The sequence below is a fragment of the Lissotriton helveticus genome, chromosome 3_1 (genome assembly GCF_964261635.1).
Source record: "Lissotriton helveticus chromosome 3_1, aLisHel1.1, whole genome shotgun sequence".
In the NCBI taxonomy this organism is placed as follows: Eukaryota; Metazoa; Chordata; class Amphibia; order Caudata; family Salamandridae; genus Lissotriton; species Lissotriton helveticus.
Window position 1 is genome coordinate 554,816,943 of NC_136061.1, and position 27,491 is coordinate 554,844,433.

Sequence of the window (27,491 nt, forward strand, 5' to 3'; positions counted from 1 at the left end):
CACGGTGCAGGCAGTGCCCCGAGAGAGCCGTGACAGAGCGCCAAGGATTTCTCAGAGGCCAGACCTGATAGTATCTGTTGACCCACTGCGGGCATTAGCCTGAAGATTAGGCCAGCTGGCCTACACCCATAGGGGTGTCACACTACCCCCGACTCCTTGTCGGCGCAAAGGAAGGTGTAGACGGCATGTACCCTCAGTCTATCTTCAATAGCTGATTGTGAGGACCGCCCATTCCAGTCATCTCACTCGGACCCAGGGGCGCAGGGGGTCCTGACCTTGGCACGGGCCTAGAGCAACCACACCAATCTGACCTGAAGGCTTGTGAATCGCTGGAGACTGGCCTTCCCACAGACCCTCATCTCGACTGTGAGGGGTGTGCTGACACATTGGGTGCATCTGCACCGAGGAGTTATCTTGCCTGTTTGACTGACTCATTGTTGCGCACTGCTCGCACTGCTTGCCTGGACCCCGGCTCACCCAATTGCTGCAGCCCTCGTTCCTGATAATTGCTAATCACGCTACTGCCTCTGTGTGCAGACTGGACCGCACCAACCACTACTACTTGCCTTCTACCTCCATGACCGGGGATAACCTTGTGTAGGCCTTCTTGCACCCTCTACATCTCATCGCCTACATCCACCCACGCAAGCTAAGCGCCTGCACTGTGAGTCGACGCCCTACACAATTGGCTCACGGTGGGGTGACCATGCGACCTGCTGGACTTGGGTTACTGCTTCCCTGAAGCCCTCTGGCGTGGAACTCACACATCTTGGAATCCCCTGGTTGTCCGCAGAATTGTGCCCACCTTGCCCTTGACTGCCCACTTGTTGGGACACCTCGCTGTCCACAACTGCTGTATAAATTGTCCTCTGTTGCTCCTCTGAGAGGCCCGCATCATCCTACGGACATGGTGAAACTCAAAGGCACCAAACCGCAGCATATGGGCGGTGGTGAGGCTGAAATGGATCCAACATCAGGGGTCAGGAGACAGGACCCTTGGTAGCCTTCAACAGCTTGAAAAGATCATCCAAACTCACTCCACAAATTTACAAAGTACTCCAGGCCATTATGGACACTAAGACCTCACTGGAGACTTGCATCATCTCAGTGGAGGTAAACCTGCTACAAGCTAACACCAAATTCGTGCTGGCAGTCCTGTATCCCTCAACTCAGAAGCTACAGGAGCATCTAAAGAAGACAGAGGTGGAGGCCATCGTCTTACACTGCAGAGCAGAAGGCACCGAAGACAGTTCTAGGTGCAACAACATTCGTCTGATGGGATTCCCTGAAGGCTCAGAGGTCCCCAGTGTGAAGCTGTTCTTGGAGGAATGGCTAGGGCAAAGCACCGAACTTCATCTACGATGAGGGAGCACACCGCACCCGGGCTGATCCCCCCCTCCCGGGTGCTTCTCCACGCCCCATCATAGCACGCCTCCTCAACTACCGGGACCGTGACTTGCTTCTGCAGCACTTCAGCACCAAGGCCCCATTGTCCTAAGAGAATGCGGCGATATCAGCATACCCTGACTTCACTATCGATGTGCAATGTCACTGGGGGTCATACTCAATAGTCAAACAATGCCTCCAGGAACTGAACTTCAAATATGCGCTCCTATTTCCTGCCAAGCTCTCTGTCATCAATGGGGACAAGACACATATTTTCCGATCATTAGAGGACATCTGGACATAGCTACATGTGAAGAAACTGTTGCAACCGATATCACTGGAAAAGACTGATGATGACTGGCTGGTACATAAACCAAGCAGCGGAGGAGGAGGCCAGTGCAGTAGTGGTCTCCCTCCATAGTGTGAACTCCTTTGCTCACCTTCAGGACAGACACCCTTTAGAGTCGGGATTGGACTCGGGTGCCTCACGCTCCTCATCGTTGGTTGATGATTTGTAGGTGTGGGGCAAAGACCTGGGCTGCGGCCTGGCGTAGGGCAGTCTTCTCCCTAAATTCGCTACAACTTTGAAGGTAAGGTGCCAAGGTCATGGGTGTTTCTGTAGGCTGGGCCCACACCACTGACTTACCAGTCATTGTTACTCTTGTACACGGGCCGACCTAGACCCTCCATCCAGATGCCACACCACTCACAAGCTTCACATGGACTCTATGTTTTATTGCCTTAATACCTGTTTCCTTTCCCCTAGTTTGGGGTAACTATCCTGGGGGGGGAGGGGGTTTGTGTTCTTCTCTATTGTTATGATTTCTTGAGTTGCTCTACTGGTGTCCAAGATGGTATTCACCACCTGCCTGCATGCCATGGATCAACACAGCACTTCATGGACACTCATGGACTGATTTGGAAGTGGGATGGAGAATCGCACGCCCCTTCCCCTCGCTTAATGGTATGACTCCCATGGCTGGCACACAGGTTGACACACATGTTCCCCACTACCACATTATTACCTGGAATGTAAGGGCATGGCCACACCAGCGAAGCGTTATCGCATTCATGCTTATCTCAAGAGGTGACATGTCCACATAGCTATGCTCCACGAAACACATCTTACTGCCACCGAATTACACAAACTCCACCCTAAATGGAGGGGACAAATGCACGGCACCACAGTCTCCTCCTTTGCCTGCGGGGTACTAATATGGATTGCACAATGAGTACTTTATGCCGTGACCACACAGAAGGGGGACACAGCGGGCAGATATTCTGCCTTATAGCGACAGGCAGATTGGACTACTGTTTAGAATCAATCATGTTGAAATATAAACTTATTCTGTGCACAGCATATTAATAAGGTAAATTATTTATCAACATATCATTACATATCCTACTGTTGGCGCTGCTAAGCGCTGAAACTGTTATTATTTTATAGGTAGCAGCATGTGTTCTTATTTTTGATTGCATATGCTTAGGCTTTCCTGTTTTAGGTTTAACTCTAGAACAACTGATAAAACCCCACTGAAAGGGAAATAGCCCATATCAGATTGTTAAACATATGCACGTCCATAGACTAAAATGCCTTTTAATAAAAACAAAGCAAAGAGATGTGCCATTTATTTTCTTCCTGATGGGGCCAACATAATGTGGCGTAGTTAAATAAGGCAGCGACAAGAAAGACTGGTCTAAGATTACTCTGTTTGCATTTATTTAGTAGTTTAGAGATATCACTAAAATATTGTTTCTTTTCCCTTCTGCTTCCAACTGTTTTGTGTGCTTGCAATCAAGATGCATGGTTTCAAATCATGTGTTCTGGTCTTTAAGAAGTCCTGTTGTTAAGGCTGAAGTTAGATTACTTTATAATTTTCTACAGCACAAAGCACATCTTCCAACCCCACCCATCTCAGAGCAGCTGAATGGAAAGCCACATATGCTTACTGCTCTGTCTTCACAGCGTTTGTTGTATTTTAGGATTCAAGCCCCAGTTATTGGCCACAAACATACAATAGTCACTCATTCTGATGAAGTATGGAGAAAATGTATTGATTCCGATTACCCATATGAAACTCTTATTGAGTAGGTGAAACCTCCGTGTTGGGAAAGATGCACTTTCACAAATTGTACCCAGAAACTCCGAGTCACAATAGCTTAATCAATAATTGATCCAGGTTAGCAATCGAGGAGAGAAGTAGTGAATGAAGCAAGTAGAAAAGAAAAAGGGCGACACATGTCTCTTTTCAAGTCACTATGAAATCACACCCAAGTCGAAATCCAGGTGACCCATGTATATAGGTGGAATTAGTAGTACTATTGCACTGAAAAAGGGCAATATGGAGAGAGGATAGTTGTACGAGTACTGCGGCGCTTGCAGGCGTATTGTAAAACAATCTAGAAAGAGTCTCTTGTGTGAAAGCTAAATCACTTGCCAGTACAGCATGGGTGACAGATGAGAGCGAGTTTGGACAGTTTAGTTAAGCAGCATTGCTGTGCATAACGGTCCCACTGATGACCCCCGGGGGAAGTGAAGGTCGCAGACCAGTCTTCCCCCGGGGCTATTCGCGCAAGGACAGAAGGACAAGGTGGGGGTGGGATTTAGAGATTGGGGAAGGGGCAGGATTTTAGGAATGTATATAAGGTGTCAGGAGAGGAGGATCCGGCCTCTTAGCACCACCGGGGGGTTTAGAGTGAAAGGTTTGTGTAGGTTAGTAGGGTCGGGTGGGGGGCCCGCGGGGCGCAATTCTGGTGCCGGCGTCTAGGGGATTCACTAATTGCTCACTGCGACACTTGGGGGCACCCAGCTGGGAAAGGCACTGTGGCCGTTTATGTCCCCGGGATCGGGGGTCGGGGACTGGCCTTTGGGCATTAGGGAGCTTCGTCGGCATTTATGCTTGGTTTCCGAGGGGGGCAGGGGTGCCCTTGCGAGTCGCTTGGTGCCACCTTTGCAAGCCGTTTCGTGTGCCGCGGGGGGCGGGCACATGTCGCCAGTTTGCCAGTGTCTGGCCAGTCAGCCTGGTGAGCGGTGTTTCCTCGTTTGCGCCTGTTGGATATAGGGGCCCACAGTCACCCGGGCTGTGTGCCGGACTCCATGGGAGCTGTGCATGTCACTGCCTGCCACCGGCTGAAATATGGCGCCAGAGAGTTAAAGCAGAGGGGGTGGGCCGCGGCCCACTCCGGGGCGGGAGACATGTTCCATGGCAGCAAGCAGAGGTGGCAATTTCGTTGGTGGGGGCGGACGGAACTTCCCGCCTGGCTGTCCCAATTGCTGGATATGGATTTGTGCTTCGAGCTGCGCAGGGTGCTAGAGTCCGGTCTGGGCCCTGCTAGCATGCAGCCGGCCATGCATGCGTGGGAGCCGCCATTAGCAGGGGGGAGGCGCGGGAGTGGTTGCCGCCTGGGTGTAGAGCCCCGAGCCTACTTCTAAGGGGGGGCAGCAGGGGGACGGCGGGTGATTGATAATCCTTTTCGAGGGGTCTGCGGGAGCCTGAGCATATGGGGGGGTGCCTGCGGCCTTCTGTAGCATTGTGTGCCCCTGCGGTGGGTCGCGATGCAGGTTACACTGCCTTTTGGTGCGGCAGGCCCGGGCTGGGCGCCTTGGTCCTTTTCAGTGGCTGGGAGAAGGGGGGCCTGTCCGGTGGGCGGGGCAGGGTGAGGTTAGGCCAGGTCAGGGTTTTTTCTGCGGCGTGCCACGGCGCTCGGGTGGGAGGGGAGGGTTTGTTGGGTGCCACTGTGTTACTAGGGTAGGAGTGAGATGTCGTGTTGTGTATCGCGCCACACACAGGAAACACGCAGGACACAGATCGGGTGTACAGGTACTCCTTTATTTTGTATGTCTTCCGTCTGTCTGGGCACGTCCGCCCTCGTCCTCCTGCATAATGTCCTTTTCCTGTCCGTCCACAGGAAGTGGTCTGGTGACCTGGTCACCGCCCTGTGACCCACAGGGTCCTAGTGTCCGGTCTCTGTCTTCGTCATAGTCATCACATCTCCCCCCCTGTCGCAACAAGGTCTTTTCGGCATGCACAAATTCCTGGTATGCTGTTCACACTATGGAAGAGAGAGAGAAGAGAGAGAGAGAAGAGAGAGAGAGAAGAGAGAAGAGAGAAGAGAGAAGAGAGAAGAGAGAAGAGAGAAGAGAGAAGAGAGAAAGAGAGAGAGAGAGAGAGAGAGAGAGAGAGAGAGAGAGAGAGAGAGAGAGAGAGAGAGAGAGAGAGAGAGAGAGAGAGAGAGAGAGAGAGTCTCTACATTTCTTCTATCAGTCTCTTTGTTTTTTTGCACTCTCTATGTGGTCTTTGTTCTCCACTCTGTTCATGTTCTCCGCCTTCTTCTTTGTGTGTTGTCATCTCTCCGTTTGTTCCTTGCTCTCTGTCTTCCCCTTCCGGTGTTGTTATTGCCCTTTCCTTTTCTTCCATCTTGAGCTCCTTGAAGTGTGAGCTGTTTCTTGTTATTTTCCGATGATCTGAGATCGCAGTCACCATCGACCCTTTTACTCCAGTCACTACTAGAGGGTCTTTTGAAAAAGGGCTGTCAGATTTCCTTTGCTGTATTTGTTTCACTATTACCAAATCTCCTTCTTTTAGCTTGTGTTCAGCTGCATTTCTCTTTTTGTCAGCGTATTCTTTCATTTTCTTTTTCTCTTGACTGTCTCTTTCGGCAATCTCTCTTCTGTTGTTGTCCGCGGTGGCCTCTGTCTGTGGTAGCCTTGTCCTGCTTGCTCTTCCTAGCACCAGTTCTGCCGGACATCTGCCCGTGGTGCTGTGAGGGGTGTTCCTGTAGTCGCGCAGCACTTGACAAAGCGCTTGCCCATTTGAGATCTGTGTCAGCTTTGCTCGCTGAATTGCTCTTTTGATGGTCCCCATAAACCGTTCTGCCATTCCGTTGGCTTGTGGCCACAGAGGAGTTATTTTCCTGTGTTTGATTCCCAGGTAGTCCATGAACCTGCGAATTCCTCTCCTGAAAATGGAGGCCCATTGTCTGTTTTCAGTGTTTGTGGTGATCCCCAGGCGGCAAATATGTCGTCTAACACCGGTAGGGTGGCACCTGCCGATGTCGACGACACTTCCCTCACTATTGGAAATCTTGAAAATTCGTCAATCACTACCAGCAAGTACTTTCCAGTCTCTAGTGGCCCATAGAAGTCTGCTGCTAGTTCTGTCCATACTGCCAAGGGCAGTTCCGACATCTTCAATGGTGTGGGCTTACTAGACGACCCTGTTACTTGACAGGTGTGGCATTGTGACACTTCATCCTCCACCATTCTGTCCAGTCCTGGGAACCACACTCTTTCTCTCAACATCTTCTTTGTCGCTACCATTCCTCTGTGTGACTCATGAGCTATCTTAACGGTCCTTTTCCTCAGCCGATGCGGTATTACAATCCTTGGACCTCTCATCATGACTCTGTTCTCCGTCTCAGACAGTTCTTCGCCAATCTTTTTGAACGCCAGCAGTTCTTATTTGTCGACCCCTTCTTCTGTGACAGTGTTGCTATTGATATGTCTCCATCTTTGTAGCCTCACTATCGCCCCTATTGCTTTCATTGTTGGGTCTCTTTTTGTCTCCCGCTGCAACTCTTCACTTGTTATTGACGCTGGAGTGTTTTGCTTCACAATGAAGTTCAGATAGTCTTCTGCCATTGTGGTACCGCCCTTTTGGTGCGGGAGCGGGTGCCGCGACATATAGTCAGCTGGGTTTTGGTCTTTGCCTGGTTTGTGCACTATTTTGAAATTATAGTCCATCAGCCTTATTCCCCACCTTTCTATTCTTGGTGGTATTTTCGCATTTGGGTTGCCATATATGGTCACTAGTGCTTGGTGGTCCGTCACTATTGTGAAGGGTTTTCCATATATGAACATGTGGTAGTGTTCGCGTGCCCATACTACTGCCAAGCTCTCCTTCTCTGGCTGAGAGTATGCTCTCTCGACATCTGACAGACTCTTGCTTCCGTAGGCTACTATCTGTCGAGGTGAATCTTTTCCAGGTTTGTGTTGTGCTAGTATTGCGCCCAGACCTACCGGGCTGGCGTCTACTGTTAGTTCAGTGCATAAGTTCGGGTCGAAATATGCCAGATGGTCTACTGCCGTTACGGACGCTCTTATTTCTTCAAACGCCTTTTTGCACTCTGTGGTCCATTCAAATGCGTGTCCTTGTTTTGTTAGTTCTCTCAATGGTGTGCTCACCGTTGCGAAGTCTTTGATATACCTCGCGCAGTAGCTGGCAAGGCCCAGAAAGGATCGCACTTCAGCGACGTCTTTTGGTTCACTCGTATTCTCAAGCGTGTCTATCTTGCTCCGGTCTGGCCTCATTCCTTTCCGTGAGAATATGTGTCCGAAAAATACTAATTCTTCCCTTCCCAGTTCACATTTCTTCTCATTTACTGTCAGGCCCACCTCTACTAGCCGTGAGCACACTGCCCTTAGTGCCGTGTCGTGTTCTCCATCTGACTTCCCAAAGACCAGAATGTCATCGCTGTAGTTGAGACTGTTCCTTATCGGTCTTATTATCTGCCTGATCGTTTCTTGAAATATTTCTGCTGCTGAAGATATTCCAAAACTCAGCCTTTTGTAGCGAAACAAACCTAGGTGCGTTGAGAACGTCGTTATGTATCTGGACTGTTCGTCCAGCTCCAATTGATGGTATCCCTTGCACAGATCTAGTTTGGAAAATGTTCTCATTCCCGTCAGGCAACTTATCATGTCGTCCAGATGTGGCCCTGGGTGCCGTTCTCTTTCGATGGCTGTGTTTGGTATTCTCATATCCACACAGATTCTTATCTGTGTGGTGTCCTTTTTTGGTACAGCCACTATTGGGGACACCCATGGCGTTGGCCCTTCTGCTGGCTCAATGATGTCCTGTGCTAGGAGGGCCTTTATTTCTTCCTCCACCTGAGGTTGTAGATGTATTGGTACCCTTCGGTGGTGTTGTGCGACTGGCCTGACAGCTTCATTTATGTGCAGCGTTATTTGTCTTCCTTTCAGCTTTCCTAGTCCTTCCGTCAGGGTCGGGAATTCCTGGAGTATGCTCTCCTTTTCCGACATGTGGTACGTCATTTTCAGTAGGCCCATTAGTTTTGCTGTTACATTGCTTAGTAGACACGGTGCGGGAATGTCTCCTCGTAACACGTGTATTTCTTCTGTGACAGTCTTGCTCTTGTGCGTCATGGTGTCCGTGAATTTTCCCATGTTCGTGACGGGATTTTGTGCACCCCACGTAAATACTCTTACGCTTGATGGTTGTAACGGTGGCTTCCTCTTCATCTTGTCATATTCGGTGGCACACATGATGTTGCACGTGGCTCCGCTGTCCAGTACAAATTCCGTTTGGTGGGGCCCTACTTCAATGGTCACTCAGTCCGTCTTCTTTATTGACTTCCTGTCTATTAGCCTGATGTGTTCCTCTTCATGCTCTCCATCTGTGGTCATGAGGTATAGGCGTTCTACTTTTCTTGTTATTTCTTCCTCTTCCTCTTCTCCTCCTGACTCTCCAGACGAGCTCCTCTCCGTCGCGTCCATGTGCCTTACATGTCTTGTTGTTGCTGTTCTTGGCCTTCCGGGCCTGCCACGTTCATATTTAAAGTGCCCACCTTGGCACATGGTAGCAAAATGGTTGCTTCTGTTGCATTTCTTGCATGTTTGACCGAATGCTGGGCATGGTCCTTTGTGAGGGAATTCCAGACCGCACCTGTAGCATTGGGAACCTTGTTTCTTCGCCGCTTGTTCCTTGTGTCCTCCCTTCCAGTTCCCTTTCTTGCCTACGTCTGACAGTCTATGTATTTGCTCTCCCTTTCGGTCCATTTGTTTCGCTTGTATCATTGCTCTTGCTTCAGCCCTTGCTAGATCTAAAAAAATTTCTAGGGTGATCGGTTCTTTTAGTAGTCTTGTGCGGAATTCCGTGTCTCGGCAGCCTTCTATCATTTTGAGGCGAAGTGCCTGTTCATTGTCATATTTTTCAAATTCGCAATGTGCTACTAGCTTTCTCAGCCTTGTTGCGAAATCATCCATTGACTCTTCTGGTTGCTGATATGCCATGTGAAAGGAATATCTCTCAAAGTCGACATTTCTTTGGGGGTCAAACTTGGCCGTTAGACATTGTTTTAACTTCTCATAGGTCTCTAATTCACTCTGTGGCAGTGTAATGAGGAGGTCATCCACCTCATCCCCCACGTAGTTTAGGAATAGATCCAGTTTTTTTTCTTTCACCACGTCAGTCGCCTTCATGTATCGTTCAAATTTTATGATCCATTTCTCCCATCGGATGCCCACTTGTGGTTCCGATACAATGAAAGGCACTGGTCTGCGGAATTGTGCGCTTTGCTTTGTTTCTGACATTTCTCTTGTTCTTTCCTGTTCTCTGCTCTATTGTTGCTTGTTCAACCCTTATTTTCTTAATTTGCTTCTTTTTGCCTTTGCTTATGCTTGGTTGTGTCTTTTTCTTACCCCTTATTTTCTTAATTTGCTTCCTTTTGCCTTTGCTTATGCTTTGTTGTGTCTTTTTCTTACTTTCCTTCTTTTTCTTACTTTTGTCCTTTTATTTGCCCCTTTTCTTCCACTTGTTGTCGTTAATTATTCTTCTTTGTGCCTTTTTTCCTTCTACCAGCACTTTCCACTGTTTTTTCGCCTTTTCCTGACTTTAAGATGGCCGCCGCCATTATTCTCTGTTTCTATTGGCTTGTACAGCCTGACTCTAAGATGGCCGCCATCTTCTCGCGAGACTTCGCGGCCAATCGCGATGCAGCCTGACCTCAAAATGGCCGCCGCGCTTGTTCTTCGTCCCTATTGGTCCTCGCGCCTGGCCCCAATATGGCCGCCGAGACTCTCTTTGTTCTTTGAAACTTGCGCTCTTCGGCTGGCGCTTACCGGGCTCGTTTCTTCTTCAGTTGCGGCGGCGGTCGGGGTGGGCTCCCACGTCGCTGCTTTCTTCTGGATGGCGCTTCACTCTTCCCTCTTCCTTTTGACCACGACGCAATCCAGGGTGGGCTCCTGGTTTAAATCACGATGTTCCGATGGGCACAGCATGCAGTCCGTCGAACCCTCGTCGCCAGATGTCGTGTTGTGTATCGCGCCACACACAGGAAACACGCAGGACACAGATCGGGTGTACAGGTACTCCTTTATTTTGTATGTCTTCCGTCTGTCTGGGCACGTCCGCCCTCGTCCTCGTCCTGCTGCATAATGTCCTTTTCCTGTCCGTCCACAGGAAGTGGTCTGGTGACCTGGTCACCGCCCTGTGACCCACAGGGTCCTAGTGTCCGGTCTCTGTCTTCGTCATAGTCATCACATGAGAGACTGCCAGCACGGCGTGAGACCCGGTGGTGCTGGGGACCCTCCAGGTTGGAGCAGGCTGGAAGGGGGGAAACCAGGACCGGGCGGGCCAGCAGTAATGAGGCATCGCCAGTGGGGCGCACGACGGCCCCGGGGTGCTGGCCTGAAGCAGTAGGGGGGTCCGCAGCGGCCTGCCCCTCCAACGAGGGATCGCGCAGCTCATTCTGCAATGTGATATTACAATCTGTGTGGAATGATTTTGTTTGGTGAGGGGATAAGGATTGGGAATATGACGGATGGTAGAGGGCATGTGAAGATAGCTGTGGCTGAGTGGGGTTTGTCGGGGAGGGGATTGGGGTCACTTGGTATGGTGCGATGGGAAGTGCTGGGGAGTGTGACGTGGTGACAGGAGGGGGGTTCTCTGAGGATGGAAGTGCTTTGTTGTGGTGGAATGAGGTTTTTCCAACGGGGGGAGGGGAGTTGCAGTAATCAGCCTGTTTTAGTTTTACAGGAGGTGGGTATGGCCTTGGACGGACCGGTGGACGGGGAGCGACAGGACGCAGCAGCGCCGGATGGGCGGTGGAGGTCCTGGACGGACTCTCAGGTAGCGAAATGAAGGGAGAGGGGACTTCAGCTAGTCGGCTGGGGTGTTTGGGGTTTGTGAGGGAGTTGGCACGGTGGCGAGTGCAGCGGTAGCATCCTGCTAGAGTAGGGGGAGCCTGGCGATTTAGTGGGGATGGGTCCGGATGGACATGGGGGTACCACACGCAATGGGGGTCAACCCAAGGGATCTCAGATTGTGGCCGGCAAGGCTGGACAGGGGAATCGGATGGGGCCAGGGGTGCTAGTTCATGGAGGAGGACATCGGTCTCCACTGGGATCGCTTCTTATGGGAGAGTCACTGTGGCCTAATGGTTAAGGTCTCAGACTCTTACTCTAAAAGGTTGAGTGTTCAATTCTTGGTCTTTCAATGTATCAGTTTCTTCAATTAATCATGTAGGCAATAGTAATTTAACGGGGCAGTTGCCCCGAGGAATCGCCATGATGGCAGGCTGGCTGTTTTTTTTTTTTGCATGACAGATTATGTGGAGAGGGGGGCTAAGATTCACCCTGACTCATATAAACCAGAAGGGACAATTTTTTGTTGACTAGCCTCTCGGCACAGCGAGGATATACTTGTGTCGTCAGCGTGTTCCTGAGGGATCGTGTAACTAAGGGTTGTAGACTTGAGAGGCACCCCCTTTCATTACACGGGGGCCACTCTGGGGATTTCAAGGAGGGCGTGCGAGAGTCACTGTGGCCTAATGGTTGGGGTCTTGGACTCCTATTCGCCAGGTTGAGTGTTCAATTCCTGGTTTGTCAATGTATCTATTTCTTCACTTACAGGTGTAGGCCATAGTAATTAGTTGACAACAGGGATGCATTGGGGGAGGGGTTCGGGGGAAGGGGTCCGTATACGGTTCATAGAGACCAGGGGCTTATGGCAAGTGTCTTTTTCAGATCGGCAGCCAGTGCTGCAGCACAGACAGGGGTTCTCAGTCGTGGGTTGGGGGGTGGCACCGGGTCCGCGACGGGCGAGAGAGGCAGCGTTGTGCAACGTGTGGCTTATGACGAGGGATGGCAGAATATGGGGGATTCAAGGCAACGGCAGGGTTGGTGGTCTGGTGGCTCGGCAATCGTAGGAGTGCACTTGGTCAAACTCATCGACAAGGGGGTAGGGGACGTGCCTGGGGACTGGGCAGGTATGGGGCTCTTGACGGATGTGTTTTTACACACTTGCTGGCCAAGCGTCATACAGTAGGGTGGGGGAGAGGTACGTCTGCCTCGACCAGGATGGTGCAGGGGTTGCTGTTGAACACTGGGTTATATGATCCTGGGTGGAGTTTGGGGGCGCCGCAGTCATTGGTTTTCCTCCTAGAATTCTATAGAGCACTAATGAGTCCCAGGGGTATCGGAGACTTTGTCATAAGCTCCGGAAAGGTAACAAGTGACTTCCATCGCAGGACATGGGATTGCATAAGGATATATGGGCAGATTTCAGACCTAGGTATGCAGTGCAGTGGAGCAGTACGCACTAGTCTGACTGTCGATTTGCCATCTTCCTGTTGGCCAAAGTGAGAAGGGAACATGGCGCCCAACGTGGGGCGCCATGTTGCAGGGTTTCTGTACTCACACAGAACTGTGCACAGAGGAGTGGAACCTCGGCAAATTAGGGTGTCCCAAAACTTACCTTAGCAACCAACTCACCCCTTACCGAGCTAGCTACAGTGTCTCATTGGACATATCAAACTCCCAATGTTTAGACAAACCAGAACATGAACTTACAGTACCTCAGGGTACGTGGGACTCATGAACACTCTTTCGTTATATTATCATTACAAACCAGAACATGGAGTAAAGAAGACACATGTGCATTTGAAATGTTTATTTACTAATGCCGTCTTCTCAGGCGCAGTATCTTAGATAATACAAGTATACTTATTATCAGTAGCAAAATTATCAGCATAGTTACTAAGACATAAAAAGCGAATGGTGACAGCATGTTAACATGCTGTAATGAATAAGAGTTAACAACACTTATATCTCACCCTCCCTAACACATATATTATATTATTAGCTAAGAAGGTCTCTTTGGGTTGTTTTAGGGCGGGCCCATACCTTAGTGTCCTAGCATGAAGGAATCACATCAGCATACACCAGCTCTCTCTGCATATGCACCGCATCAAGTGTGTTAACAATTCTCGTGCAAAGCAATATCAATCCCGCCTCAAGCCCAAGTTGGCAAAGGCTGCACTTGTGTTATGACTATGAAGGCGTGGAGATCAGACCTCATAACAATTCCATATCGTGTTGCTCCTGAAACTTCAGCACTCTCCGTGCAGACATGGTTTATTAAACAAAACTGATATCAGAGCAATAACATATTATTCTCACATACACCACGGCAAACCACTAGGTTGAAAGCTAAGTCAACAATTAAGGGTCGTGTGCAGAAGTTGCAAGAAAGGAAAAATGGCGTTTAAATCTCAAATGCACCTATGCTAACTTAACACGATATAAGGATATATAGGAGCTATACAACAGTGGGAGATTCAAGGAACAGGGCAGTGGTATTTTCCAGAGGTTAGGTTGGGACAGGGGAGTTTTTTGGGAGTGGTCCTTGGGGTCGGGACAATGTGGTAGGGACGAAGCATGAGCGACGGGTCATGGGCAGGGATGAGAGGGTTGCTTGGGCCAGCTGGTGTTTAGAGTTGGTCCTGGGGCTAGGTATTAGGCAGGGCAGACCAGGGTCGGCTCAGTGAAGCATTTGTGCGGGCGGGTTTTTTTGTGCCAGGGACAATGGGCAACGTTGGGGGTGGTTGAGTTCTTTGGGATGCAGTGGACGGGTGCAGTGTAGCAGGGTCATAGCAAGTGGGGTAGCAATTAAGGACTGATGGAGCAGGGACATATTGCTTGCCGGACTAATCATTCTTTTTCTGCTACAGGCATTGGGAGTAGTTTGGGCACCAGTGCGGTCGCCTGGTTGGGTGGCCGTTCGCCAAGGCAGTGGACAGCACAGGACGCATACTAGCAGACGTACAGACATCACCAGGTGGGGAACACAGTCGTCGGGCTGTGTGCGATGGGGGAAACAGTGAATGACAATAGGGGGGAGTTGTGGCCGCAATGGCTGACATGGTGTCACAAGGAACAAGGGGATATGGGATACATGTGGGTGAAAAGAGTATTCTGGGATATGTCTGGTTTGGCTTTGCACTATTGGGACATGGCTCACTGGCATGGAAGGTGGGGTAATTTGGGTATGTGCATGACCGTGCCTTGCAGATGTGGGGAGTGGGAGGCTATCGATCGGGATGGGTAGGTAAAGGCCCACTGATGATTAGACTACCTCGAAGGGAAACAGAAGATTTTGTTTCACAGGAGATGTTTCTTACGGTCGAGGGTTGGCCCGGATGTTCTTTATTACACGGGCCGCAGTTAGGTGGTGGATGGTCGTTCAGTGTGATGGGGGCCCCCCACTTTGTTCACGGTCAAGGATTGGGCTGACCAGGTTACTTGTTGCACGAGATGCAGGTGCAGGCGGTGGATGGTCGTTCACCGCAGTGGTGGCATCTTTTCATGGACAGAGAGGGTTACTGGTTTACGCATGACGCAGGCCCAGGTGGTGGATGGTCGTTCACCGCGCTGGGGGGCACCTTATATGGACAAGGTTTGGCTTGAAATGTTAATGGTTCCACGGGACGTACATTGCAGTGGTGGATGGTCGTCCACCAGGAACCGCAGTGTGGGACACTTTCGGTGCACTGGAACTGGAAGAGCAAGTGGTATTGCGTAGGTTTGGCACCTTTCGCGACCAACGACTGTCACAACGATAGTAATTTTATACAGGACACGAGTTTAGGTGGTGGATTGGTTGTCCACCGGGTGCCACGGGAACGGCTGATGGGAGGCAAAAGGTGTCCAGAAACTGGGGGGGGTGGGGCAGGGAACCGCACTACGCGGGTACCCTGGTTGGCGGTACGTTGGAAGGGTGGTGAGTCACATATGGGCGATCCACCCCTCGGGGAGGGGGGGGAGAACGGTACACAGGTGACTGATAGTGGGGCGCAGAAGCAATGAAGGAGATTCAACAGAGGAGGCTTGGAGGGCAAGTGAAGGTAAGAATGGGGCGAGGAAGGAGGTCACCGAGTGAATGGGGAAGAGTCAATCTGGTGAGATGGTTTGGAGAAGGATGAATGGAGAATGAGTCGGTATGGGATGGGAAAGTATATTTATTGCATTTATGTACTGTTTAATAAGGTTTAAATGGTTGCAACCTTGTCCTAATAAAATGGCCTTTTACGCTTCAAGTAACAACGTGGAGTGGAGTTATTGTGCGATGAGGGCTCCCGGGGGAAGTGAAGGTCGTAGACCAGTCTTCCCCTGGGGCTATTCGCGCAAGGCCGGAAGGACAAGGTGGGGGTGGGATTTAGAGATTGGGGAAGGGGCGGGTGTTTAGGAATGTATATAAGGTGTCAGGAGAGGAGGATTCGGCCTCTTCCTGACACCTTAGCACCACCGGAGGGGTTTAGAGTGAAATGTTTGTCCACCCACCCACCTTACAGGTTTAGGGAGGGCATGAGACTAGGTTGGTCTTAGCGTGCCAATTATGGGCAGGTTGCAGGGTAGCGATGTTACGGTACTTTGGAGGGGTGGTGAGTCACATACGGGCGGATCCACCCCTCAGGGGGGGAGAACGGTACAGGGGTGACTGATAGCGGGGTGCAGAAGCAATGAAGGAGATTCAACAGAGGATGCTTGGAGGGCAAGTGAAGGTGAGAATGGGGAGCGGAAGGAGGTCACCAAGTGAATGGGGAAGAGTCAAACTGGTGAGATGGTTTGGAGAAGGATGAATGGAGAATGAGTTGGTATGGGATGGGAAAGTATATTTGTTGCATGTATGTACTGTTTAATAAAGTTTAAATGGTTGCAACCTTGCCCTAATAAAATGGCCTTTTATGCTTCAAATAACAGCGTGGAGTGTAGTTATTGTGTGAAGCTCCCCTATCTTCATCAAGATTAATCAAAGTCCAATGGGAGAGGATGTGGTCTGACAGCTAGACTGTCGACTTTGGTGCTGGAAACCAAGGTTCGAGCCTCAGGGTCGCGTCCACAGCCTAGATTCTGGGCAAATCACTTCCCCGTGCCTGAACGTGTCCTTGCGTAACGTAACCGGTGCTCATGAAAAGCGCTCCAATACCTGTGGGTCAAGTTCGCACTATATAAATCTGCATTTTAAAAAAATAAAAATGGAAGCTTTAAACACACTTGGTGGAGGGTGTCGCGCTATAATGGAAGTGGAAGAGTGCTGAAGGCAGTTGCATTGATATTTTTGAATCTCAAAATGCTTTCACACCTTTTCTATGTGGGTTTTGAAGGTTTGATGCCTTCCTAAAAACAGAAATGTGTAAGTTATTCTCCATAAAATGCTTGTACGTTTTAAAATTAGGTTAGCCTTTTAAAATAATATACCAGTCATAACTTACTTGAAAGCAATGATGTTAGGGTGCTTCAATTTCCTCAGATGTTTTATGTCCGTTTCCTTCTGTTGTCTCACTTTCTTGATGGCTACTTCCTCACCTCGAAACTTGCCCAGAAATACAGCCCCTTGGGCACCACTGCCCAGCCACTGAAGCTCCGAGATCTCTTCAAATGGAACTTCCCAGGTATCTGGCAATGAAAATGCAATGCACTTGTTAAACAAACATAAACATGCTCAGTTAATTATGATAACAATCACTTGTTTTCACTTAAATTGATTTTTTTTCATATCGTAGCATATATTGATCTTTTCAGTCATTCAAATACAATTAAGCACAACCATGTGGCCATTTAGCACCTAAGAGATCTGATAAACCAGCAGTGCATTTCAATATACCAATGTTAAGATTTCCTAGCGTTCAAAAGCAACAAATGTTGAACCACAAACCAACAGCATCATTAAAAATGGCAATATGTAATTCAACATACAAAGGCCTTCTATCAAAACAAGTAAAAAAAATAATATCACTTACAGTAAAGCAAAGTTACACTTCCCAACCAACCAACTAAAAAAAGTGTCAAAGAGTGCTAATGGGCTACCAAACACCACAGAAAACCCTAGATCATTTCTCTGCACTATTCATTGGGTCAGGTATGTTGAGGGACCAGTGGACCTATAGATAAAAATCTTATCTTACTCCTCAACATGCTTCAATCACACTCAAGACAAACAGACTATCATTGTTAACTCATTAAATATGCATATAAGTAGTGAGCCAGTCTTCAAAAGCCAGATGCCGAGATAGGGGAATACTCGCAACCCTGACCTCCTACAGATCGGCAGTGATGCCACCTTTGTGAGCACCCGAGGGGCAGCGGGTGGGGCAGAAGGAAAAGATGGCAAGCGGAAAATGTTTGCAGCCCACCTTGAACTGCAGCTAGCACCTGTAGGCCTGAACAATGGGGATGTGAAATTAGGTCCAGCTTCATCAACCAGTCTCCGGGACTATTGCAGAGAGAACCTGGGTCAGTGTGAACAACCCAAATTTGTTCCTTGTGCATGATGGCACTGAGAGTGAAGATTTTGGATAGGACAGGGTCCTCAAGCTTTCTTCTGCACGAAAAAGTAGTGGGAATAACATCCAGTCCATGCTTCAGATGCTAGAAAGCTCTCTATGGCTCCTTTGGCTAAAGGTGCCTGCACGTCATGATGCAAAATGGACAGATGGTCCTTTGCAAGTTGCTATGATGTGGGTGGCAGGTGCAATCGATTGAAAAGGAATGGCAGGGCATAACTCTGTTGGACAATTATTTATTTATTTTATTTATTTATATAGAGATTTGTAAAGCGCATAGCTGCCCCAGCAACGGGGCGTCCCAGCGCTACCCAAGGGACAGATACCAAAAGCCACTCTAACAAACCCTAACAGTTAAGCTGGAAAGAGCCAGGTCTTTAAAGCTTTGCGAAAGGTCACATGTTTCTGAAGTCCTCTGATAGACAGCGGGAGGGAGTTCCAGAGTTGGGCCGCCTGGACCTTAAAAGATCGACCATCAGCCCTGGCTCTTTGAAAACCGGGGATAAACACCAATCCCAAATTGGCGGAGCGTAGGGGACGGTTTGGGATGTACTGAACCAGCAGATCTGCTAATATCGGAGGGCCTTGCTGAGACAGAATTTTATGCGCAACGCACAAGAACTTGAACTGGATCCTTTTGGCTATTGGTAACCAATGAAGTTTAAATAAAGAATTAGAACAAAACTTGGGCAGTGCAAACAAAGCACGGGCCGCGGCATTCTGAATTCTTTGAAGGCGTAAAATACAAGATTTATTAGCGCCTAAATAAAGGGAATTGCCGTAATCCAACCCGGCTAAAATTGTAGCCTGTATAATAGTTTGGTACAAAAGGGGGTGGGGATGGACGGAGCATCTGAACCAATCAAACACTCACACCCAGTCAACAGATCTGGGTTTAATCCATCACCGTTCTTTAGCCCACTCTGCTACCCCAGTTCATACATGGCCATATGCAAATCAGTCTGACCCTGTGCCTCATGGGAACAGTCCAGCCCGAACTGCCAAGCCATGCCTTCCCTGGACCGGAAACAAGCTTTCAAGGACCGGTTTCTGGCATTTCAGCCGTCTTCAGCCCGGCTTGCTTGAATCCAGTGGTAAAGTGAGCAATAGTTTGGCGGATTTTTGGATCAAAATATCCGAGTAGAGGTTTTAAACCCCTCGGGAGACCAAAGCAAACCCCAGCCAAAACTTTAGATTGGGTGTCGAAAGAGAGATCTTTGGAGAACCCACCTGTTGGATGTAATGCTCTGCCATACTGACAGGAAGTGGCTGACTCTGCCTAATATTGGGGACTGTGTGCCACTAAGGGCACACTAAAGAGGTTTGGAGGTCATCGCCAGAGGGGCAGGACTTGTTATGTACTCTGGTCTTGAAGGCCTGGTAATTGGAGGCTGGGCCCAAGGCCTCGACCCCCAAAATGCTGGGAGGCTAGTTGTGCGGGCTGCGGGCGTTGCAATTAAACTATGGCAGAATACCAAGGCTGGTAGTTTTAAACCCACCTCATACCAAGTACTATTGCTCCTTTTATCTCACTCCTGTAGTTTCCTGCGTTCTCCTTTTGTGACGGTTTTGCCACATTTCTATTCCTCGGTCTTTCTAATCTGTGTAATCTCCCCTCTTGTGCTCGGTAAAATAAATGATGCAGAAAAATAAGGGCTGTGGACCCCATGCGACAGCCACTATTCAATTTAAGCACTGGGCCTCAATTTATTAGTTGAATGCTGAGCAGACTGATGGATATGGCAAGGTGATCAGTACAATCCAGCTGTAGGGTTTGTTTGCATTGGATGGTTGGTGATGTCAAGTAGATCGTAAGAGTTTGGCCAAGGATGTTTCTGGTTTTTTCATGCTTGAGATGTCTGAGAGTTGGAAGGAGGGTGATCTGGGCGCGCCGGATGAATGTGGTAATTCGAGAATTCATCTATGAAGTTCTTTTTTTCTGTCTGGTAGGCCTCTACATGAGATGGAAGGGGGCAGACTTATTTGTGGAGAGTGGGAAGTGATATTTGAGAACTCCATGTCTGCTTGCTAAGTGCAGCTAGGCCTTCTTCCTTCGTATGTGCTTATTTCGCATTGCTGCAGGTCAGACAACACGGGCTCTAGGGCATGGGGGTAAGCACGGTATCTGTGTTGATACCTGATGACAGGTTATGAGGTCTGTGACATCAGGAGCGTGGAGTACTCCAGGACTTACGTCAGTGAGTGGGTGTGTGTCGGTTTGAGGGCTTGGGGTGGTTTGTGGGATATGTTTGCGGTTGGGTCTATGTGTTGTGAAGCTGCAGTGTCTGTGTTTGTATGGCCTAGATCTGGGTGTAATTTTGGGGATTGGTAGTTAGGGACACTGAGCTACACACCTGATAGGATATGACCTGGTAGTTACTTGCCGAGAATGCAGTGGAGCAGAGGTTCTGGCCTAAAGCCTTTTCTGGCCTCTTCGGAAGCACAAACAGACATTGTTCTGGTCTCTGCTTGCTCTTAGCTTGGAATGCTTGGGCAGTGGAAACCCTCAGCCGCAGGCTCAAGTAGGAGAAAAGGCCAGAAGTAGGAACTAATGATGTGACTTCCTCGATGGATGCTGGCACATGCGGTGCTGTCACCTCATTTAAAGATGGATACAGGGAACCGCAGTGATTTCACATCCCTTAGCGATGAATGCTGTGGAATCTGAAGAGCTGAAGTTTTCCGCTGCTGGTGATTACCAAGAGTGATAAAGTCTGCACCGCTGAAGCTTTCCTTAGATGAATTTTGGCAACAAGCCGCCGATATTTAACAGGTGAAAAATGTCTGGTTGAATTTTCGAGTGGATATTGCTAAATCTACATGTTGTGTGTGATAAATAGCATATAACCCTCAAGGGCACTTGTAATCACAGCCAAACAGTAAGTAGAGTCAAAGCTAAAAGTCTGTTGAAACTCACTAAACTTTGAAATGGCTGTGGTACCTTTAATTTCCTGGCATCCTGGATTGCCACCCCTTTTACTCGTTTATGAAGCCAGCCGTGCAAATAGAACTCGAGCAAGTTGTAGAAGTTTAAGGTTTGTGTTTGCATTTTGCATTACATCGATTACATAACACAGACTCCGCTTTTAAAAGGCAAAAGTAAGTCGTATGTTTATAATCTGCAATTCTGATTTTAACTGAGTCACATACAATACCTTCTAATTAAAGAAGACAATGACGATAATTACAAGTAGGCTAATACGCATAGCTTTACATGGTCCTGCCATCAGCTGTGTGAGCCCCTCTGCCAGGATGGCGGCCTGCTACTAGAAAAGAACAAGGATGCTGTTCTACGCTTCCCATCCACATGACTCCCTCGGTTTGAGACAGTTTGACAAACATACAGTTCAGACAAGCACATAACCAGCCACTTATTGCAAGACAATAAACACTTTAGACCCAAACCAAGACAATGGGCATAACAAGCCTTAGTATAAGCTACTGTGCATTGCACTACCACCTCACAGAAATAATACAACAATAAACCTCTTACAGTTGTGCTAACATGCTAATTCAAATATTGCTGGAAGGAATTTTTAAAAAAAGGTTTTACACAATAAAAGGCAGCACGAACTACATAACGTTTCACAACCACAGCCAAATGCTAGCAGTAGTAAATCTAACATTTTCTAAATTTGCTTCTCCTTTTCGGACTTAATTCATTCATGATAAGGGACGGGGGTCCAACCCCTGGGAGGAGGGGGTGAGGGTGGTGTGGAGGAGGATACAGTGGCTAACAACACTGGAGAACAATTGATAGTGTCTTACAGACCGCTACAAAGCCCATGTCAATGTTACAGGCCAATTACAACTGCCATTAAAGATTAGCAAAGGAACACTTGAAAAACATGCAGCTTCCTGTTTCTACTTTATTGTATTTTAATCGTGAAAGTCTGATCTGCACCATACAAGTCCAATCCGCCTCTCCACATCCCAGAAGCCTACCGAACTCGCAAGACGACCTGCAGTCAACCTAAAACATTCTACCTCACCTTCTGCATTCACCTACATCCGGGGGAAAAAACAGACGTTACCCAAACCTACGTGTCAATGGTACTGAGTATACAAAATGCAAAAGTGGGGAAGACGGCTGCTTCTTCACCACCTTTCTAGAATAACAGCCTAGAACGCACTATTTGCAATGCCACAGTTTCATGCAATTCATGTCTAAAACGTAAACGGTCACCTCTTCTGACCAATCAACTCTCATGTAACTAAAGTAAATGCACTATAACAGGACATCCCGGTAAGAAACAGAACATTACAACTCTGGCATGAAACATTTAATGGTTTCGCATTATGCTACGCGATGAGCATTTGTGTAGCACAATTCTATGGTTTATATAATCTTGTAGCACTTTTGAAATGCGAGCATTCTACCACACCTTTCTGCAAGTTCTCTTTGAAAGGAATCCAATGGTTTGACTCATGGTCCCCCAAGGGTCTACCCTAGCTCTTATACTCTTCAACTTATTCTTGGAACCATTGGCTAATGCACTAATTTCCATGGACATTCTCTTCTATATGTATGCGGATGACACCCAACTTTGTCTGAAAATCTCCTCCCTGGATAACATAATTTCAGTCAACACTACCCTATTTACTACTCAAAACTGGTTAACTGTGAACCACCTCCTGCTCAACACCTCTAAAACAGAATTCCTTCTAATTTCTCCTCCGAATCACACTCCTAAATTAGGCCTCTGGATGAACCACCTCACCTCCTTCAACTGCTCCCCCCTCATTATTGGCTCAGCTAAATCTCTCGGAATCACCCTGGACAAGCACTTGAACATGAAGACTCATATTAGCAATGTGTGCAAGGGAGCTAACCACCCGATGAGGATACTCAGGAATCTCAAACCGTTCCTCCCCCAAACTGACTTTAAGCAAGTGGTCCAAGCGCTTGTTTTGCCGAGGCTAGTCTATGGCAGTGCTATGCTCTGTGGTCTCCCAAAATATACCTTGGCCCCACCACTAAGGGCCTCATTGAACGCGGCGGCCAGATTGGTTATGGGTACCAAAAGAAATGTGCACATCTTCCCTGTCTTAAAATCCCTAAATTGGCTGCCCTACGAAGCAAGAATACAGCTAAAGATTGCCTGCTTATCCCACAAAGCCCTCCATTTCAAACCCCCCAGTTATCTAGCGCAAAAGCTGGAACTATCCGGAGGGGGTAGACCTTCTAGGAGTGCTAACTCTCTACTCCTGAAACCTCAGATCTTTCGCAAAAAGAGAAAGTGTCACCGAGTTTTCTCCGGCTCTGCACCGAAGATCTGGAACTCTCCCACCGGAAATATGTAGAATCTCCTCCAAGGTTGCTTTCTAACTGGAAGTAAAAAGATTCCTTATGAACAAGTTCTTACCTTAATAGGGTGATGGATCGTCTGCTCTAATGCATTGGACTTACACCTTTAGGCCCTGCGCTGGATGCTATTCTTGTTGGTTTGAATCATTTTCTCCCCTCCTATTTCGCTATGTACCAGTACTTATCTTATTCTTTGTTGACCCTTTGTATTTGTAACCGTTCATGTTCTGTGAGTCCTGTTTGAAATATGTTCTGTTTGGTATTCCTATGTGACACATGTAATGCAACCGTTACCTTCCTATCCCTCCAATTGTAAAGCGCTGTGATATCCCTCGGGATCATGTTCGCACCTTATAAAACTTTATAAATAAATAAATAATGGTGAATTGGTGATGGTATATTATGTGGATTGTGCCAGCGACCCCTGATTTTGTAATTTTATACATACCATAAACAGTCATCGTTTATTGCCTGGACTGAAGTGCTTTTTTGTTAAAAAGACGTATCTGGTCAGTTACATGGTACAGAACTATGGGGGTATGAGTGTGGTGAGATTTTAAAAAGCATTTTCTGTCAGTTCTATGTAAGAAGTTAAGTGTGAAGAGTGGGGAAGCGTTGGAAGCAGTAATTCCTTGCAAGCTTCATGATCTAGGTGCTGTGTTGGCAGCATCGTGGTTGGGATGAGGTCTGACTATGATGTACTGTTGGCTATGTCTGGTTAAGCTGTGTGAATAAGAGGTGGTTATCTAACTGCACATTTTTGATGCTTTATTGTGTGTATAATGGGTTCAAGTATTCTGATAGAGTGTATATATGTGTGTCTAATCCAGGGGAATGATAAACTCTTCTGAGGTTTAAGTGATAGTGTTAAGTACTAGTCATGGGCTACCTGATGATATAGCATACGATAGCTGTGTTGTTGATTTGTGAAGCTGTGTTGTTTATTTGTGGTATGTTCTCCGTGTGAGTAAAGCAGTAAATACAGACAGTATAGTTGCACAAATAAATTACTCTTTGATGATATAAACTGCGGGTTGTAATCCATAGCAAGCATTGATTGAATTACATCTTCAGGATGTTATGATTTTGTAAGGTAAGGTGTTGAACTAACAGATGTAGATGATGCACTATAATATGATGGTCTGTCAATCGGTCAGTCCTATACAATTTACAGTAAGTAAATACAGGTCAGTGTCTGTGCACCCTATGAGCAAAGAGAGGAAAGAATGTGTTTCCTATGTGTGGGGAAGGCCCAGTGGTAGATGAAAGGGGTGGAAATTATATATGAAGAGGCAAAGCATTCCCATCCCCCACAAGAAGCTAAAACCGTAGAAATAAATTAAGGTGGGAAGGAGAGAACTATCAAGTGATTATCACTGGTCAGAGGAGAACAATCCCACAAAGCGACAGCGCTCCTTGTTTAGTGGTGTCAAACAATCTGTCCAATAACTGCAAAGCAGTTGCCACCCTGCACATGCATTCCTTTACTACAGGACAAGCATGGGCTCTTTCCTATTCATTCATCTCTCAGGAGAATTAGTTCATGGAGAAAAGAGCTCAGCATCCATCAGTCTTACTTTAATGTGCTTGAGACAGACCAAGGATCCTACCATGAACACAGGACAATGATCTGTCCCTCCCCAGTGAGCCTAAAGGGTACTCTCTGCAACAACCATCCATTTAGCTGGGCAGAGCCCATGGATGGGATGTACAGGCCATGTATATATCGGAGTACAGCAAGTCAGCCCTTTGGAAATATAAATCGTTCAGGTTTTTGTTGCCAAATGCATTTACGGAGCATGCATACGTGCACAGAGTATCCACTGTAATATCTCCCTCCTGGCTTGATGCATTTTCATGCCTCTCCATGAAAGAAGTGCTGCCTTCTGCAAGGAAGGATCAGGGTCAGATTGACCTTTAGGACGATCAGGCGGTGCTCAATTGGCTGATTTTTTTATGCAGGTGTGGGCTGGTTTTACGACCTGCTGGGGACGGTTTTTCCACTGTTGATTTCCCTGATATTACCACTTTTTTAGCTATCTGCTTCGCTAATGGGGGCCACTTTTATTTTGGTGCCCATGCCTGGTTTCTGTCCCGGTCGGACCCTGGGAAGGATCAGTGAAAGTATCATGGCCTGGTTACTCCGGTGTAACCAGGATGTGGTTTTCTGCCACACAATCAGGAAGTAAATAAGCTATGTTGTGGAGGCCACAGGAATAAACAAGAATTAGCGAAGCTAGTAGGTCTCACCTTTCCAGTTTTATCTCTTTGCCGATCGTGAACAGCATCAGCTAAAAAGGAAAACAAATGCTTTCACCAATGCTTAAAATCATTGGCAAAACAGCCACCCACAACAAATAGCATTGCCACCTTAGTGACGTATCCAAGTGCATGCGTTACCATGCATGCACACTTATGTGTCATGACATTTCTTCACTGCATGGCAAGTCTCAGTTTGATTTAGTATGCATGTGCATGGGTCACTCAAGTATGCCCACATATGTGAGAGGACACCGAGGATAACATTTGTATGTTTATTTTTAATTTAGCATTCCAAGATGGAGGACACGTGTCTTGGAGCAGTAAATTAACCCCTCCCATCCTCGTGACGGAACGGTTCCGTCACGAGCCTCGGGTGGGCTGTGCTGGTGACGGAACGGTTCCGTCACGGCCCCGCCGCCGCGCGGCACTGATTTCGCGCCTGCGCGGCGCGTTCTATTGAGCGGGCGGGGCCGTGACGGAACCGTTCCGTCACAAGCACAGCTCACCCGCGTGCCGTGACGGAGCGGTTCCGTCACGAGCACGGGACCGCCGCGCCGTTGCCCCGCCCCCTTAGCGCTGCGGCAGGATAGCCGCCACAGCGAAGGGGTTAAGCAATACAAACTGCAAAAACGCATTATGTGGAAAATATAGGGCCCAACAGAAAACGGAAGCTGCTGGGCCCTCCGAAAAACACAAATGAAAACGGAACAGTGTGGGATAGAAGAGCAACGGAGAAGCAGGGAAAACAACCCAATGCAATCGAGCAGCGCGGTGTGGAGGAATGGTGAACAGGGAGGGGCAGAAGATACGAAGGAGCCGGGAATGGGAAGATTAAAAAGCAACATAGTATGCCATGCGGAGAGATAGAGAAGAGGGTAGCAACAGATGAGCTTGGGTGGAAGAAACACACAGCACTGAGGGGAGGGATTTTGAGAGGGGAAGCAAGACAAGGAGGAAGAGAGAGGAAGAACCACATACACTCCAAGAGGTGCAAAAAGATAAATAAATAAATAGTGCCCTAAATGGAAGCATTCGAAGCATTTTGATTCTACCAATCAAAAGTGTGGTAAAGAAACGATGCTCCAATGTAAGTCGACACCTATTAATTTTGCTTTATGCAGACGACATTTACCCTCTGAGTTCGCCAACCTAAGTTGTGTCAAATTGCCGAATACTGAGAATTTATTAAATGCAGGGTATTCTCTGGTATCCATATCAACTGGGAGAGGTCACAAGTATTTCCTCTTACAACCAATTCGATACAATTCACACCAGCATTTCCACTGCAATGGTTGCCTGGTGTGCTTAAATATCGTGGCATCTAGATATATAGAAATAAGGAGGAGGTCATACGTGCAAACTAAGACACTGCGCACAGCGTACTCAATGACCAGGTCACACAAATGGATATAACTTGCGCAGTCACTAGCAGGTCATATAGGATATAGGAGTAACACCATAACATCATTAAGATGTTAGTACTCCCAAAACCGGTTTTATTCTTCCTGACTATACCTCACCAGCTAACATCAGCCTTTTTCGCATAACACAAAGCTCAAATGGTCAGGCTGGCATGGGTGGGTAAGCCACCTAGAGTAAATTGCAAGACCCTTACTCTGCCATTCCATTTGTGGAGAATTCGAGGCCCCTTACATGGAATTGTATTATTTGTGCATGCAGGCACACTTTGCAATTTACTGGTACCAATCATCTCCATTTCTTCTACATCTGGCAGCGGGAATGAACTCAATGTTGCCGATACCGACATCCTCTTTTATTGAAACTCCCTCCATTAAACATGTAGTAGGCCCATCCACGGCCCAGTGCACGACCAGAGCATGGCAGACGCTTTATAGGAAGGTAGTCACAAGGTTTATTTACTACCTCCACCTCCCTATAAGCTATCACCCTCTGTTGATAGCCACACATGAGAAACTCGCCCGAACCCAGCTTCAATCAAGGGAGCTACAGCAATAGGGTGACTTGGTATACAACCGTTACCACGCATCTTTTACCACGAAGTACTGTTACAACGAAACCATTACAACGCAAGGGTATTTACAACGCATGTATTTACAACGCATTACACTACAACGCAGCTACTATTACAACGCATACCATTACAACGTAAGTATAGGTAAGTTTATCTTTTTTTTAAAACATTTATTAGGGG

The 27,491-nt window shown here is 47.8% G+C and overlaps 1 protein-coding gene across 4 annotated transcripts in view; it reads right to left on the reverse strand.

Annotated features, from left to right (window-relative positions):
* Nucleotides 1–27,491, reverse strand: part of MAP3K13 (mitogen-activated protein kinase kinase kinase 13) — a 536,979-nt gene that overhangs the window by 172,670 nt on the left and 336,818 nt on the right. For all 4 annotated transcript variants that reach the window (XM_078680462.1, XM_078680465.1, XM_078680461.1 and 1 more), the window contains one exon: nucleotides 16,678–16,861. In XM_078680462.1, coding sequence (XP_078536588.1) covers nucleotides 16,678–16,861 — 184 coding nt within the window. The remainder of the gene's footprint in view (nucleotides 1–16,677; nucleotides 16,862–27,491) is intronic.